We start from the raw sequence: 16,183 nt of genomic DNA on the forward strand, positions 1-16,183 counted from the left end.
GGATGGTAACAACACATCCGCCAAGCTGATCCTCAACACAGGGGCCCCTCAGGGGTGTGTACTCAGTCCGCTCCTGTACTCCCTGTTCACTCATGACTGCACGGCCAGGCACGACTCCAACACATCATTAAATTTTCCAATGACACAACAGTGGTAGGCCTGATCACTGACAACGAAGAGACAGCCTGTAGGGAGGAGGTCAGAGACCTGGCCGTGTGGTGACAGGACAACAACCTCTCCCTCAACGTGATCAAGACAAAGGAGATGATTGTGGACTATAGGAAAAAGAGGACTGAGCACACCCCCAATCTCATCGACGGGGCTACAGTGGAGCAGATTGAGAACTTCAAGTTCCTTGGTGTCCACATCACCAACAAACTAACATGGTCCAAGCACACCAGACAGTCGTGAAGAAGGCACGACAAAACCTATTCCCCCTCAGGAGACTGAATAGATTTGGCATGGGTCCTCAGTTCCTCAAAAGGTTCTACAGCTGCACCCCCGAGAGCATCCTGACGGGTAGCATCACTGCCTGATATGGGAACTGCTCGGCCTCCGACCAGAAGGCACTAGAGAGGGTAGTGCGAATGGCCCAGTATCATCCAGTACCTCTTTACCAGGCGGTGTCAGAGGAAGGCCCTAGTAAATGTCAAAGACTCCAGCCATCCTAGTCATAAACTGTTCTCTCTGCTATGGCACAGCAAGCGGTACCGGAGCGACAAGTCTAGGTCCAAGAGGCATCTAAACAGCTTCTACCCCCAAGCCATAGGACTCCTGAACATCTAGTCAAATGGCTACCCAGACTATTTGCATTGCCCCCTCCCCCTCTTTACACCACTGCTACTCTCTGTTGTCATCTATGCATTTAGTCACTTTAATACCTACATCTACATACTACCTCAACTAACCGGTGCCCCCGGACATCGGTATCCCCTGTATATAGTCTCGCTATTGTTATTTTACTGCCGCTCTTTAATTACTTGTTACTTTTATATTTTATTCTTATCCGTTTTTTTAAACTGCATTGTTGGTTAGGGGCTTGCAATTAAGCATTTCACTGTAAGGTCCTACTCCTGTTGTATTTGGCGCATGTGACTAATACAATTTGATTTGATTTGATCAACAAATCATTCCCATAAAAATTCTGACATTAATTTTCAGAGTGGGGCCATGTCATCAATATGCATTGCGTCGCTCCTTATAATGAAAGTTAAAGCCACAATGTTGGGCCCACTCAGCACAGTCACGGCACAGAGGGTACACCACTCTGGCAATAATACAGTAGGTTAATTTATCATAACACATGATGATTAATTTACTACTCAGATGCTACACATCTACTGCAGCCATGACTCATATTGGATATTATATTAATAAAAGGCAAGTCCACAACACTGAAGAATATGTCTCCCTGATATTAAACATAATTTACTGTATTTTTTATTATACTGTACAAAATTATTGTAATCTGTTCCACAGCAACAGCAGAGTATTTATCTACGCAATTAAACTTAATATAGTTTTGATTACATATTTTTGTCCACCCCAAAATCCACAAATGAGTAGGAGATTGGAAAGATCCTAGAGAAATACTTGGAATCATAAGTAAAGAAAGGCTGAAGTCCGGTGTCACACACATTGAATATTAATATTAACACTCACAGGGACAACTTTGGTTTGGAATATATGCCAGCCTGTGCCTAAGTGATAAAAGGTGTTGGGCCCCGAGAGAAAATGTAGTGTGGGACCTATTATGTGGGCCAGCCATAAAGAAATCTGTGATAATTTCAAATTCTTGCATATTATTCTCTTTTTTTTCTTGTTTTCGCCAGAGGCCTGCATAGCCGAATATAAAAAAATCTTATTTCATTACATTTAAAAGGAGTAATGACTGAATATACACTACCCTTCAACATTTTGGGGTCACTTAGAAATGTCCTTGTTCCTGAAAGAAAAGCACATTTTTCCATTAAAATAACATCAAATTGATCAGAAATACAGTGTAGACATTGTTAATGTTGTAAATGACTATTGCAGCTGGAAACGGCAGATTTTTTTAATGGAATATCTACATAGGCGTACAGAGCCCCATTATCAGCAACCATCACTTCTGTGTTACAATGGCACGTTGTGTTAGCTAATCCAAGTTTATCCTTTTTAATGGACAAAACCATTAGCTTTTCTTTCAAGAACAAGGACTGTATGTCCAGGTTGAACCCAGGTTACTAAATTGGGCCAGTATCTAACGCATAGAAAGTCCTACTTTCCAGATCTTGGTTCAAATACTATTTTAAAACGTTCAACTATATTGAGAGTTCACTTTAAGTTGCCTCAAGTGCCAGGTGGGGGAGGTTTGCTGTTTTGGAACTTCTCTATTGGTTCTGTTAAGCCAGGCGAGCTCAATCAAGCCAAGATAAAGTATTTTCAATTATTTGAAATAGTATTTGAACCCAGGTTCTGCCTGAAATAGTATTTGAACCCAGGTACTGCCTAGCATCATACTGTGCCACTCACCGAACTAGACAATGGTTGAGTATGAGACACAGCTTATTTCTGAGAGGCATACAGGTGAAAGAGAATGGTGAGCAGTGGACTGCAGAGAAGAAGCTGTTCAGTCCTGCTGCTGAAAACATGATTGATGAAGTCATTATATGGTCAATGTCACACAGTTTAAAGTGGTATACCTAAGATAATGTACTCTGCTTGCTTTTGAAAGGGAATGGACATTGAAAGACGTTACTATTTTGACCTTACAAGGGATATGTTATGGGACAGATACTATGATAAAGTCACAAGGTTGACCCTATAGATTAGGGGCAGTTCTTACTTGAAGATACACGTGTGACTTTGTCTAAATCAATTTAGGAAAGGTAGATTAAGTTGCATCACTTCTATAAGCCTCTTGCCTCAATGAAGCAGCACAGCAATGTTCAGAACCGTCCATAAAAAAACATTTCTAAGCCACGCTGAACACAACATGTTCCACATTAATGAAAACATTGCCAATATTAGCCTTTTTTTAACAACTCCCATGTCAATATGACCTTTGAGTACAACGCCAACTTCTAGCCTCTGGTGCAGTGTAACTGCGGTGCAGTGTCTCACGTTCTGTTAACACCATCTGTCCTCCTACTTCCTCCCTCGCTATCTCTCTCTCTCTCTCAATTCAATTCAAGAGGCTTTATTGGCATGGGAAACATATGTTTACATTGCCAAAGCAAGTGAAATGGATAAACGATAAAAAGTTAACAGTAAATATTACACTCACACAAGTTCCAAAATAATAGAGACATTTCAAATGTCATATCATGTCTATAAACATTTAAAGTACAAAAAGGAAAATAAATAAACATAAATATGGGTTGTATGTGCTCCCGAGTGGCGCAGCGGTCTAAGGCACTGCATCTCAGTGCTAGAGACGTCACTACAGACCCTGGTTTGATTCCAGGCTGTATCACAACTGGCTGTGATTGGGAGTCCCGTAGGGCGGTGCATAACCAGCGTTGTTAGGGTTTGGCCAGAGTAGGCTGTCATTGTAAATAAGAATATGTGTCTCTAATATGGTCATACATTTGGCAGAAGGTTAGGAAGTACAGCTCAGTTTCCACCTTATTTTGTGGCCAGAGTGCACATAGCCTGTCTTCTCTTGAGAGCCAGGTCTGCCTACGGCAACCTTTCTCAATAGCAAGGCTATGCTCACTGAGTCTGTACATAGTCAAAGCATTCCTTAATTTTGGTTCAGTTACAGTGGTCAGGTATTCTGCCACTGTGTACTCTCTGTTTAGGGTAAAATAGCATTCTAGTTTGCTCTGTTTTTTTATTAATTATTTCCAATGTGTCAGGTAATTCTCTTTTTGTTTTCTCATGATTTGGTTTGGTCTAATTGCGTTGCTGTCCTGGGGCTCTGTGGGATCTGTTTGTGTTTGTGAACAGAGCCCCAGGACCAGCTTGCTTAGGGGACTCTTCTCCAGGTTCATCTCTCTGTGGGTGATGGCTTTGCTACGGAAGGTTTGGGAATCACTTCCTTTTAGGTGGTTGAAGAATTTAATGGCTCTTTTCTAGATTGTATTTCTCTCTCTCCCCTCCTTCATTCTCTCACACAAAGTCATTATCAACACTGATCCCTGGACTTAAAATTGCCATTGTTTCTCTTGTTTTATTTGCATGCCAACACAATTAATAAGCCAATAATAATAAAAAAGGTCTCTATTTCGAGATGGCAGAGGCTGAGGAGTGTGTATTTTAGTGCTTATCACTCACGGTTACAGTAAGTGTGTGTACAGAGAAAACATACATACACACCCCCACACACAAATGCCTGCAGACAAAAGAGTGTGCCCATCAAATGGTTTTCTCTGCATTCCAATTGGACTTCATTTATATATTATGTAATATGACAACCACATGGCTCTCACCTTTTTAAGTAAGAAAGACAGAGTAGGGGAGAGAGAGCTTGTTAGTGCTTTGAGAAATACTTGGAATCCGATTGTGCTTGCAGAGCTAGGCCTGCGTTGTCAAGTCGATAAAGTTTCAATTACGCTCTCAACTTGGATGTTTTTGCTAAAATGGCAGTTCACTTTTAGTATTCATGCCCCCTCTAATAAATTCCCCTTCTCCCCTCACCTCAATCAGATATATTCAACATACATTTCAAAATATGTTAACTTGATGCTCAAGTCTCCTTGGCAAAACACCAGTAATAAATCCCTGAGCCTTAAGAAAAAACTAAAGTAGCTTGATTTTCAAGAAACTCCATTGTAATCATCTTCACAACACTGCAGAGTCCCCTTGTTATGAAAGGCTAATGGAACGGGAATGACACAATACCTTGTGTCGGAACCTCACGACAGGTGGATAGGGTGGAGGCACGAATCCCTCCTCCTTGCCGGGCCTCCCCTCGACGACTCCCACTCCCACTCCGAGGGAGACCATTCCCAACAAGAATGCCAGCGAGCAGCATCTGGGTGTCTTCATTGGTCTGATCCTGTAAAAAAAAAAAAGAGTAGTGAGCAGTTCGGCAGACCCCTTCGACCGTGGCTGCAGTTCAATATCGGTTGGGGGCCTGAGACCATAAATCAACCAAGCTGTAATTAGTGTAGACAATGGGCATTGCAAATATGTCGTTGGTTTAAACTAATGCTTTCAATAAGTGCCTCACACTCAACGAAGAAGATTAGATCTGCTTTGGAATCAAGTACAGGGAAATAGGTAAATAAAGATAAAGGAAGACAAAAGAGTCAATGTATTAGGATAACGATGGTGATGAATTGGCATTAGTTAAAAATAAGTAACTGTGAGAGAGAACACATTGCTTAATACAAACATTTTCATTAGTTGCTGCAACATAGTAACATCCAAATGCTATTTACAGAAGATATAGTGGCACACCGGAAAATTATTCCTACACTATCTACTGTACTAAAGCAATAAAGTCACATTCTGAATATCACTCGTCTTCAATTATTCATTACACAGTATGAAAACAAGTTTGACCTTATCACGATGGCAATCAAACCAAACACCATGTGTGGAAAAAAAATGATTTCCTTATTAAAAAGCTATTTCCGTGGAACTACGGAAAGACACAACGCAGGCTAACATAAAACAGCTTCAACATGTGTTCCAGTCACTGTTTTAGTGTCTCTTTTTTCAATTGAACTACATGAGAGCTAAAGGTACTACTGAGTGAAACACTGCCCGAACTTTGGTGAATGTCGCTGCTTTAAAGTCCTCCTCACATCACAACCCTAGAATAACTGACATCAGGGGTATGACCCCATTCCCCTGTTGTTCTGAGTAGTAGACATATCTCAACAACGCTGGTAGGGCTCGTGCCCACATGCTGTTTCCATAGGTCAAGTGTCAAATTCACAAAAGCAATGTGATACAAAGATCTGCTGTAAAACCAGGAAGTGTTCATAATGTGTTCATGTGACTTGTTGGCTTCCTCTGCGCCTGCAGTAGGTTTGCAAAAGTGCAAACCCCGGAACTCCAGGCAAGCTAAAGCAAACACTGGTACTACAGGCAGACTAAAGCAAATACTGGTACTACAGGCAGACTAAAGCAAACACTGGTACTCCAGGCAGACTAAAGCAAACACTGGTACTCCAGGCAGACTAAAGCAAACACTGGTACTCCAGGCAGACTAAAGCAAACACTACAGGCAGACTAAAGCAAACACTACAGGCAGACTAAAGCAAATACTGGTACTCCAGGCAGACTAAAGCAAACACTGGTACTCCAGGCAGACTAAAGCAAACACTGGTACTCCAGGCAGACTAAAGCAAACACTACAGGCAGACTAAAGCAAATACTGGTACTCCAGGCAGACTAAAGCAAACACTGGTACTCCAGGCAGACTAAAGCAAACACTGGTACTCCAGGCAGACTAAAGCAAACACTGGTACTCCAGGCAGACTAAAGCAAACACTACAGGCAGACTAAAGCAAATACTGGTACTCCAGGCAGACTAAAGCAAACACTGGTACTACAGGCAGACTAAAGCAAACACTGGTACTCCAGGCAGACTAAAGCAAACACTGGTACTCCAGGCAGACTAAAGCAAACACTGGTACTCCAGGCAGGCAAACAGTACTAAAGACTAAAGCAAACACTGGTACTCCAGGCAGACTAAAGCTAACACTGGTACTCCAGGCAGACTAAAGCAAACACTGGTACTCCAGGCAGACTAAAGCAAACACTGGTACTCCAGGCAGACTAAAGCAAATACTGGTACTCCAGGCAGACTAAAGCTAACACTGGTACAACAGGCAAGCTAAAGCAAACATTGGTACTACAGGCAGACTAAAGCAAACACTGGTACTACAGGCAGACTAAAGCAAACACTGGTACTCCAGGCAGACTAAAGCAAATACTGGTACTCCAGGCAGACTAAAGCTAACACTGGTACTACAGGCAAGCTAAAGCAAACACTGGTACTACAGGCAGACTAAAGCAAACACTGGTACTACAGGCAGACTAAAGCAAACACTGGTACTCCAGGCAGACTAAAGCAAATACTGGTACTCCAGGCAGACTAAAGCTAACACTGGTACTCCAGGCAGGCAAACACTACAGGCAGACTAAAGCAAATACTGGTACTCCAGGCAGACTAAAGCAAACACTGGTACTACAGGCAGACTAAAGCAAACACTGGTACTCCAGGCAGACTAAAGCAAACACTGGTACTCCAGGCAGACTAAAGCAAACACTGGTACTCCAGGCAGACTAAAGCAAACACTGGTACTACAGGCAGACTAAAGCAAACACTGGTACTCCAGGCAGACTAAAGCTAACACTGGTACTACAGGCAAGCTAAAGCAAACACTGGTACTCCAGGCAGACTAAAGCAAACACTGGTACTCCAGGCAGACTAAAGCTAACACTGGTACTACAGGCAAGCTAAAGCAAATACTGGTACTCCAGGCAGACTAAAGCAAACACTGGTACTCCAGGCAGACTAAAGCAAACACTGGTACTCCAGGCAGACTAAAGCAAACACTGGTACTCCAGGCAGACTAAAGCAAATACTGGTACTCCAGGCAGACTAAAGCTAACACTGGTACTACAGGCAAGCTAAAGCAAACACTGGTACTACAGGCAGACTAAAGCAAACACTGGTACTACAGGCAGACTAAAGCAAACACTGGTACTCCAGGCAGACTAAAGCAAATACTGGTACTCCAGGCAGACTAAAGCTAACACTGGTACTACAGGCAAGCTAAAGCAAACACTGGTACTACAGGCAGACTAAAGCAAACACTGGTACTACAGGCAGACTAAAGCAAACACTGGTACTCCAGGCAGACTAAAGCAAATACTGGTACTCCAGGCAGACTAAAGCAAACACTGGTACTCCAGGCAGACTAAAGAAAACACTGGTACTACAGGCAAGCTAAAGCAAACACTGGTACTCCAGGCAGGCTGAAGAAAACACTGGTACTACAGGCAGACTAAAATGTTCAAATACACTGCTCAAAAAAATAAAGGGAACACTTAAACAACACAATGTAACTCCAAGTCAATCACACTTCTGTGAAATCAAACTGTCCACTTAGGAAGCAACACTGATTGACAATACATTTCACATGCTGTTGTGCAAATGGAATAGACAACAGGTGGAAATTATAGGCAATTAGCAAGACACCCCCAATTAAAGGAGTGGTTCTGCAGGTGTTGACCACAGACCACTTCTCAGTTCCTATGCTTCCTGGCTGATGTTTTGGTCACTTTTGAATGCTGGCGGTGCTTTCACTCTAGTGGTAGCATGAGACAGAGTCTACAACCCACACAAGTGGCTCAGGTAGTGCAGCTCATCCAGGATGGAACATCAATGCGAGCTGTGGCAAGAAGGTTTGCTGTGTCTGTCAGCGTAGTGTCCAGAGCATGGAGGCACTACCAGGAGACAGGCCAGTACATCAGGAGACGTGGAGGAGGCCGTAGGAGGGCAACAACCCAGCAGCAGGACCGCTACCTCCGCCTTTTTGCAAGGAGGAGCAGGAGGGGCACTGCCAGAGCCCTGCAAAATGACCTCCAGCAGGCCACAAATGTGCATGTGTCTGCTCAAACGGTCAGAAACAGACTCCATGAGGGTGGTATGAGGGCCCGACGTCCACAGGTGGGGGTTGTGCTTTCAGCCCAACACCGTGCAGGATGTTTGGCATTTGCCAGAGAACACCAAGATTGGCAAATTCGCCACTGGCACCCTGTGCTCTTCACAGATGAAGGCAGGTTCACACTGAGCACATGTGACAGACGTGACAGAGTCTGGAGACGCCGTGGAGAACGTTCTGCTGCCTGCAACATCCTCCAGCATGACCGGTTTGGCGGTGGGTTAGTCATGGTGTGGGGTGGCATTTCTTTGGGGGGCCGCACATCCCTCCATGTGCTCGCCAGAGGTAGCCTGACTGCCATTAGGTACCGAGATGAGATCCTCAGACCCCTTGTGAGACCATATGCTGGTGCGGTTGGCCCTGGGTTCCTCCTAATTCAAGACAATGCTAGACCTCATGTGGCTGGAGTGTGTCAGCAGTTCCTGCAAGAGGAAGGCATTGATGCTATGGACTGGCCCGCCCGTTCCCCAGACCTGAATCCAATCGAGCACATCTGGGACATCATGTCTCGCTCCATCCACCAACGCCACGTTGCACCACAGACTGTCCAGGAGTTGGCGGATGTTTTAGTCCAGGTCTGGGAGGAGATCCCTCAGGAGAACGTCCGCCACCTCATCAGGAGCATGCCCAGGCATTGTAGGGAGGTCATACAGGCACGTGGAGGCCACACACACTACTGAGCCTCATTTTGACTTGTCTTAAGGACATTACATCAAAGTTGGATCAGCCTGTAGTGTGGTTTTCCACTTTAATTTTGAGTGTGACTCCAAATCCAGACCTCCATGGGTTGATAAATTTGATTTCCATTGATCATTTTTGTGTGATTTTGTTGTCAGCACATTCAACTATGTAAAGAAAAAAGTATTTAATAAGAATATTTCATTCATTCAGATCTAGGATGTGTTATTTTAGTGTTCCCTTTATTTTTTTGAGCAGTGTAGTATTTGAATCCAGGTCTGGGCAATAGCACATCCCCCAGTGTCATCAATCTACTGTTTCCACCTGGTGTCTAAATGTTAAATGGATTGGGATGGGGTGGTATTTATAATAGATCCTGTGTCACAGACACGGACGAGATGGGTCTGCCGAAAACCAAATATTGTATTCCACAGTAAGAACCTCATACCAACAGTCAAGCACGGTGGTGGTAGTGCAATTGTTTGGGGATGCTTAGCTGCCATAGGACCTGGACGACTTGCCTTAATAAGGAACCATGAATTATGCTCTGTATCAAAGAATTCTACAGGAGAATGTCAGGCCATCCGTCTGTGAGCTGAAGTTGAAGAACAGCTGGGTCATGCAGCAAGACAATTATCCAATGCACACAATCAAGTCTATATGAAAATGGTTAAAAAGCAACACATTTGAGGTTTTGGAATGGCCTTGTCAAAGTCCAGACCTAATCCCATTTGAGATGTTGTCGGAGGACTTGAAACGAGCAGTTAAAGCTTGAAAACCCACAAATGTTGCTGAGTTAAACCAGTTCTGCATTCAAGAGTGGGCCAAAATTCCACAGCGATGTGGGAGACTGATCAACAACTACAGGAAGCATTTGGTTGGAGTCATTGCAGCTAAAGGTGGCACAACCAGTTATTGAGTGTAAGGGGGAAATTACTTTTTCACACAGGAGAATTGGGTGTTGAATAACTTTGTTAATTAAATAAGTACCCTTTTTTTGTTATTTGTAAACTCAGGTTCCCTTTATCTAATATTAGGTTTTGGTTGAAGATCTGCTAACATTCTGCTAACATGAAAAATATGCAAAACTAGAGAAATTCTGAAAAGGGGGCAAATACTGTATATCATTTTCATGCTGTCATTCTTTTGTAGAGGATAGCCGTGTGCTGGGGGGATATTTATAATAACAAGAAATTATTGGATTTATATACTGCTTTTTCCAGATGCTCCAACTGTTTGTGGGGCAAACTCACCTCATCCGCCACCAATGTTCTCTATGTTGCGTAAGCCTGCATCCCTTGATACTCATAACTCATTACTGATATGGTAATACTGTGGTTGCTGGTTAGATCATTCATTGATATAATATATTACAGCATGGGCTGTATGGATCATCCTTGTTCTATGCCACTGGTTTGATGTATAACTTAACGTGTATTATTGATTGAATAACAGTATAATGAGCCAACCAATATATTTGTTATAGGGCTTAGATTTGATTAAGATTGGTTCTGTTTCTTTTTATGCCAATGAAATTACAGCTGTTCCATTTTCATAACATTTGATTTCTTCCAGGAAGATAGCAAATGAAGTGCAAAACTTTTAAAGTAAAACCCACATCCTTTTTTCATTTGATCAGAGGCTGCATTTGAGAGACAAATCGCAACTCTTAAGAGCCATGTGTGTTTGCGTGGGGAGCAAAGTGAGAGAGATTGAAAGTGGTGCCTCCACTTGGTGCCTCTGCTTCGTGGCTATAAATCCAAGACAGCATGTCTAAGCTTGGGCATTGACTTTGAAATGATGACTACCTAGCACTCACAATTTACACAATACATCCCACTTTGACAGGTGTCCAGCAAAGCTCCATCTGAGCCCTTTTTTGCGCTCCATAGAACCGGCAATGCATGACAACTGGAGAGACTATGGACTGTGATAGCTGGAGTGTTTTTACTTATTACATGCATGTATGCACCAATACACAGGGGTTCACTACAGCATGGGGTTTGTTTGTACTGTATGACCTCCTGTACATCGTTTAACCGTATTTGACCCTTTAACCTTGTAGGCTGAGGCAGAGACGTTAATATACATGATTTGACAAACGCGGTTTGAGACTGAGGTTTTCTTCCATAGACATACTAAGAGGCAATTACATTTTTGGGGGCTGGCAAATCGCCCATTGAGTGAACCTGACTCGAAATACTGCATGTTTATGAGTCAACTATATGCTTATCTATATATGTTCATCTACGTATGTAGCGTTGCTATGGTGAGAAAATGTGGTTCTTTGTGAAATGGCTAGAGAGTATTGTCAAGACCAGGTATTCCCCCATGGGTATGCACAATGCCGTCAGGGGTACGCCAAATAAAAATGAGATTCACATTTTTTTAAATAAAACAAACAAATTATTATTTTTTTAAACAAAAAACACAAATTCTTCACATTTTCAAGCCGTCCATTTAGTAAGGCCCACGTCCATAGAGACACATACCAGCTCTACTACCAGCAGTACTACACCTGCACCTGTCGACGACACAAATTGTTCTGCTTCCACGAGTACATCCAATGCTAGCATCAGTAATTCGACATTTGTTGTTAGCCCAGCTAACATGGACACTGACAGTTATGAATCTGATGCAGCCGAAGATCTACTGCCCCCTTACCTGGGAAAGCACCGAACAACAGACAGGGACGTTGGACCATCGAAGAGGCGCAAATATGATGATAACTATATTGATTTGGGGTTCACTTTTATTGGGAGTAGTGCCTTTCCTCAGCCACAGTGTGTTATATGTGCAAAAGTATTATCTCACAACTCGATGAAACCTTCACTCTTGCACAGACATTTAGAAACAAAACATGACAATTTGAAAGATAAGCCACACAAGTTTTTGGGCGAGAATTAAGACGACTTCGATTAGTAAGACATGTATAAAAGCAACAGATACCATTAATTAGAAGGGGCTAGTAGCATCTTATATGGTGAGATACTGAGTAGCTAGGACAGGCAAGCCCCATACTATTGTGGAGGACTTCATTCTTCCTGCTGCTGTGGATATGGATGGGACACTGCTGGGAGAAAAGGCCCAAAAGAACTATACAGACAATGCTTTCATCAAACAACACTGTTTCACGATGCATTAGTGACATGGCAGGAGATGTTTTGAAACAATTACTGCTTCGCATACAAGCCAGTGAATTCTAGGCGTTAAAACTGGATGAGTCAACAGACGTGGTGGGCCTGGCACTGCTCCTGGTATATGTCCGTTACGTTTATGGGGTGTCAATTAAGGAAGGCATCCTCTTCTGCAAACCACTGGAAACCAGGACAACAGGAGAGGATATTTTTAAGTACTGGACAGCTTTGTGACATCAAATGGACGTTGGTGGTCAAGATGTGTTGGTATCTGTACTGATGGCGCAAAACCCATGACAGGGAGACATAGTGGACTGGTAACGCGCGTGCAAGCAGTTGCTCCCTATGCCACTTGGGTGCACTGCAGCATCCACTGAGAGGCTCTTGCTGCCAAAGGAATGCCTGACAGCTTGAAATATGTTTTGGACACTACAGTGAAAATTGTTAAAGCAAGGTCCCTGAACTCTCGTATATTTTCTGCACTATGCAATGATGTGGGCAGCGACCATGTAACGCTTTTACAACATACATAAAAGTGTGCTGGTTATCAAGGGGCAAAATACTGACACGTTTTTTTAAATTGAGAGACGAGCTGAAAGTTTTCTTTACTGACCATCATTTTCACACAACTGGCCTCTCTGGGTGATGTTTTTTCTCACCTGAATGATCTGAATCTAGGATTACAGGGACTCTACACAACTATATTCAATGTGTGGGACAAAATTGAGGCTATGATTAAGAAGTCGGAGTTCTTCTCTGTCTGCATTAACAAGGACAACACACAGGTCTTTCCGTCATTGTATGATTTTTTGGTGTGCAAATGAACTCAAGCTTACGGACAATGTCAAATGTGATATAGCGAAGCACCTGAGTGAGTTGGGTGCGCAATTACGCAGGTACTTTCCCGAAACAGACGACACACACAACTGGATTCGTTATCCCTTTCATGCCCTGCCTCCAGTCCACTTACCGATATCTGAAAAAGAGAGCCTCATCGAAATTGCAACAAGCGATTCTGTGAAAATGTAATTTCATCAGAAGCCACTGCCAAATTTCTGGATTGGGCTGCGCTCAGAGTATCCTGCCTTGGCAATCGTGATGTTAAGACACTGATGCACTTTGCAACCACATACATATGTGAGAGTGGATTACCGGCCCTCACTAGCATGAAAACTAAATACAGGCACAGGCTGTGTGTGAAAAAGGATTTAAGACTGAGACACTCTCAAATACAACCCATCATTGCAGAATTATGTGCATCCTTTCAAGCACACCCTTCTCATTAACCTGTGGTTAGTTATTCACTATTTTCGATGAGCAAATAACATTTTATATGTAAGATGGTTAAATAAAGAGCAAAATGATTGATTATTATAATATTATTTTTGTGCCCTGGTCCTATAAGAGCTCTTTGTCACTTCCCACGAGCCGGGTTGTGACAAAAACATATTATGTTTTATAAATGTATCGTATAGTGTATGTGTGGCAGGCTTACAATTATGGCAAAAAAAACAACATTTGAGAGTGCGCTGACCCTGGTGCCTGAGGGGGTACGCAGCTGGAGGTTGAATGTTTGAAGGGGTATGGGACTATAAAAAGTTTGGGAAACACTGGTCCAGACCATGTGACCTGACCAGGGAAATAAGTAAGTCAACTGAGTGATCTTCACATCATGATTTAGTAAAGTGATTGGTCTAGATTTGCCCAATCCCAGCGCTCCACACTCCTACTCCTCCCCACTTGTGTTTTCCCATCTACTCCAGCAAACAGATCCAATCCCCCAGTGATCAGATCTCTTTAAGCATGCTCAGCAGTATTTCTGTGTAAAGATCAATTCTGGGGTTGGAGTTACCGCTGTTTGTCTCCAAGATCCACACTGGGAACAGTGGAACATCTGCTGTGCTCTGTGTGTCTGCCACACAAACATTCTCCCACGTCTTCTTTCCTAGAGTTACCGTCGCACTTCTCTCACTCCCACTGCCCGACAGCATTGTAGCTGACGCAGATAAAGGGATAGGAGAGATGCTTCAGTTTCAAAGCAGCACTGAACCTCCGGCACTACTGCTCTGCTCTTAACTCTGTAACTCTCACAGGAGTTGAGCTTATTTTGCTGTCTTGTTCTTTCTCCTAACATATAGAATATATACAATAAACCCACCGTGGAGAAAATATAGAATCAAATCTTTCCGAATATGTTGCCCAAGAGAGATCATCTTTCTGAATATGTTGCCTAAGATATATAATCTTTCTGAATATGTTGGCTAAGAGAGATAATCTTTCGAAAATGTTGCCCAAGAGACATAATCTTTCTGAATATGTTGCCCAAGAGAGATAATCTTTCTGAATATGTTGGCTAAGAGAGATAATCTTTCTGAATATGTTGCCCAAACATGCCCCTGCTCAAAACTACTTCTCATCAGAACCCAATATTGCCTTTTGCCTACCTGCAACATGGTGTATGTGCCTTCAACTCATATTCCTCACACTACCCCAGTCAGAACATACAGAACATATAAAACTCATATTGTTGCTTAGCATTATTACCACATACTATAGACTTGCAAGATAGATAATGTGTTGAAAATTGCGGCCTCTAGGCAATATATGCATGGTTATATTGGAACTCTACACCAATACCAATGTATCCCTCTGACTACACATATAGAAAACATATGGACCTCTCAAATATCTCAATACTTTTCCACAAATTAAAAGCATTGTGTAGTAAAATAGATAGAATATTTCATGGGTGCACAGACAATTTCATGGGTGCACAGACAAAAACATGTAATGTGTACTTGGAAACGATTAATCTTCACCGACATGACAACAGATGTTTATTTGAGTGTATGGGTAGAAAAGGTATCCCTCTAATGTGGTGTCTCTTTCACTGCCTGACTCGCTGCTGAGCTTACAATTGTATTCTCTGAAAACTACTATGGATTCTGCCCAGTTGCAGCCTTTACATTGTCAGTTATCTGAAAGTTTTGATGGTGCAATGGATGAAACAACTCTCAATAGTTACGCTATATTAAAGGTACAATCCCTTCTGTGATGCATACACACTTCATTAAGTCATTTGTGCTGTGTCCCTCATACTGCATTAAAAAACTATGCTGATGGTACGCAAATGTAACATTTCCATGTGCTGTTTTGTTGTGATCTCTGAACAGTAGATGAGTTACACCGCTCACAACCATACCACTTTAAAGTATCAGTATGTGACTGAGGTTTATCATCCTATACATGAGTAACAGTCATTCAGATGAAAAAGCCCTGAGAGATCTGTCTCATTGACGCCATAGACATAGACATAGACAAATAGACTGTCCTTGGACAATCCCTCTACCTAGAGGGCAATTATTAGCATCCTTCCAGCATGTCCATGAGTGGTCACATGACCTAAGCCATGGGCATCAATCACGTGCCCATCTTAAAAGGATAAGAGAGGAACCAGAAGGCTAATCCTGGCCTATGCGCAGGTGTACGGTGCCCATTCTAGGACAACCTCAAGCCTCACCTCTCCTTGTGAGAAACATAGCCACCAAATGCAGATGGAGGAAACAGAGTTGGTCGCTCGCCCTCTCAGCCCTCCTTGTGAGTGGTGAGCCAAGAGGCTGCGGATGTCCTAAAATGGACACCGAACACACAATAAATATCCCTGACTCAGTACATGAGGAACACAGCTTCTAAATGGCAGGCGGATAACGACAGCACACGCTTACCCCACCAGACAAGAGGTGAGCGAGGAGACAG

At 42.8% G+C, this 16,183-nt stretch overlaps 1 protein-coding gene across 5 annotated transcripts in view; it reads right to left on the bottom strand.

Moving 5' to 3' along the window:
* Positions 1–16,183, bottom strand: part of fstl5 (follistatin-like 5) — a 212,188-nt gene that overhangs the window by 188,270 nt on the left and 7,735 nt on the right. For all 5 annotated transcript variants that reach the window (XM_024383135.2, XM_024383134.2, XM_024383136.2 and 2 more), the window contains exon 2: positions 4,828–4,984. In XM_024383135.2, the coding sequence (XP_024238903.1) occupies positions 4,828–4,984 (157 nt within the window). The remainder of the gene's footprint in view (positions 1–4,827; positions 4,985–16,183) is intronic.

Source organism: Oncorhynchus tshawytscha, linkage group LG21, assembly GCF_018296145.1.
Source record: "Oncorhynchus tshawytscha isolate Ot180627B linkage group LG21, Otsh_v2.0, whole genome shotgun sequence".
NCBI lineage: Eukaryota > Metazoa > Chordata > Actinopteri > Salmoniformes > Salmonidae > Oncorhynchus > Oncorhynchus tshawytscha.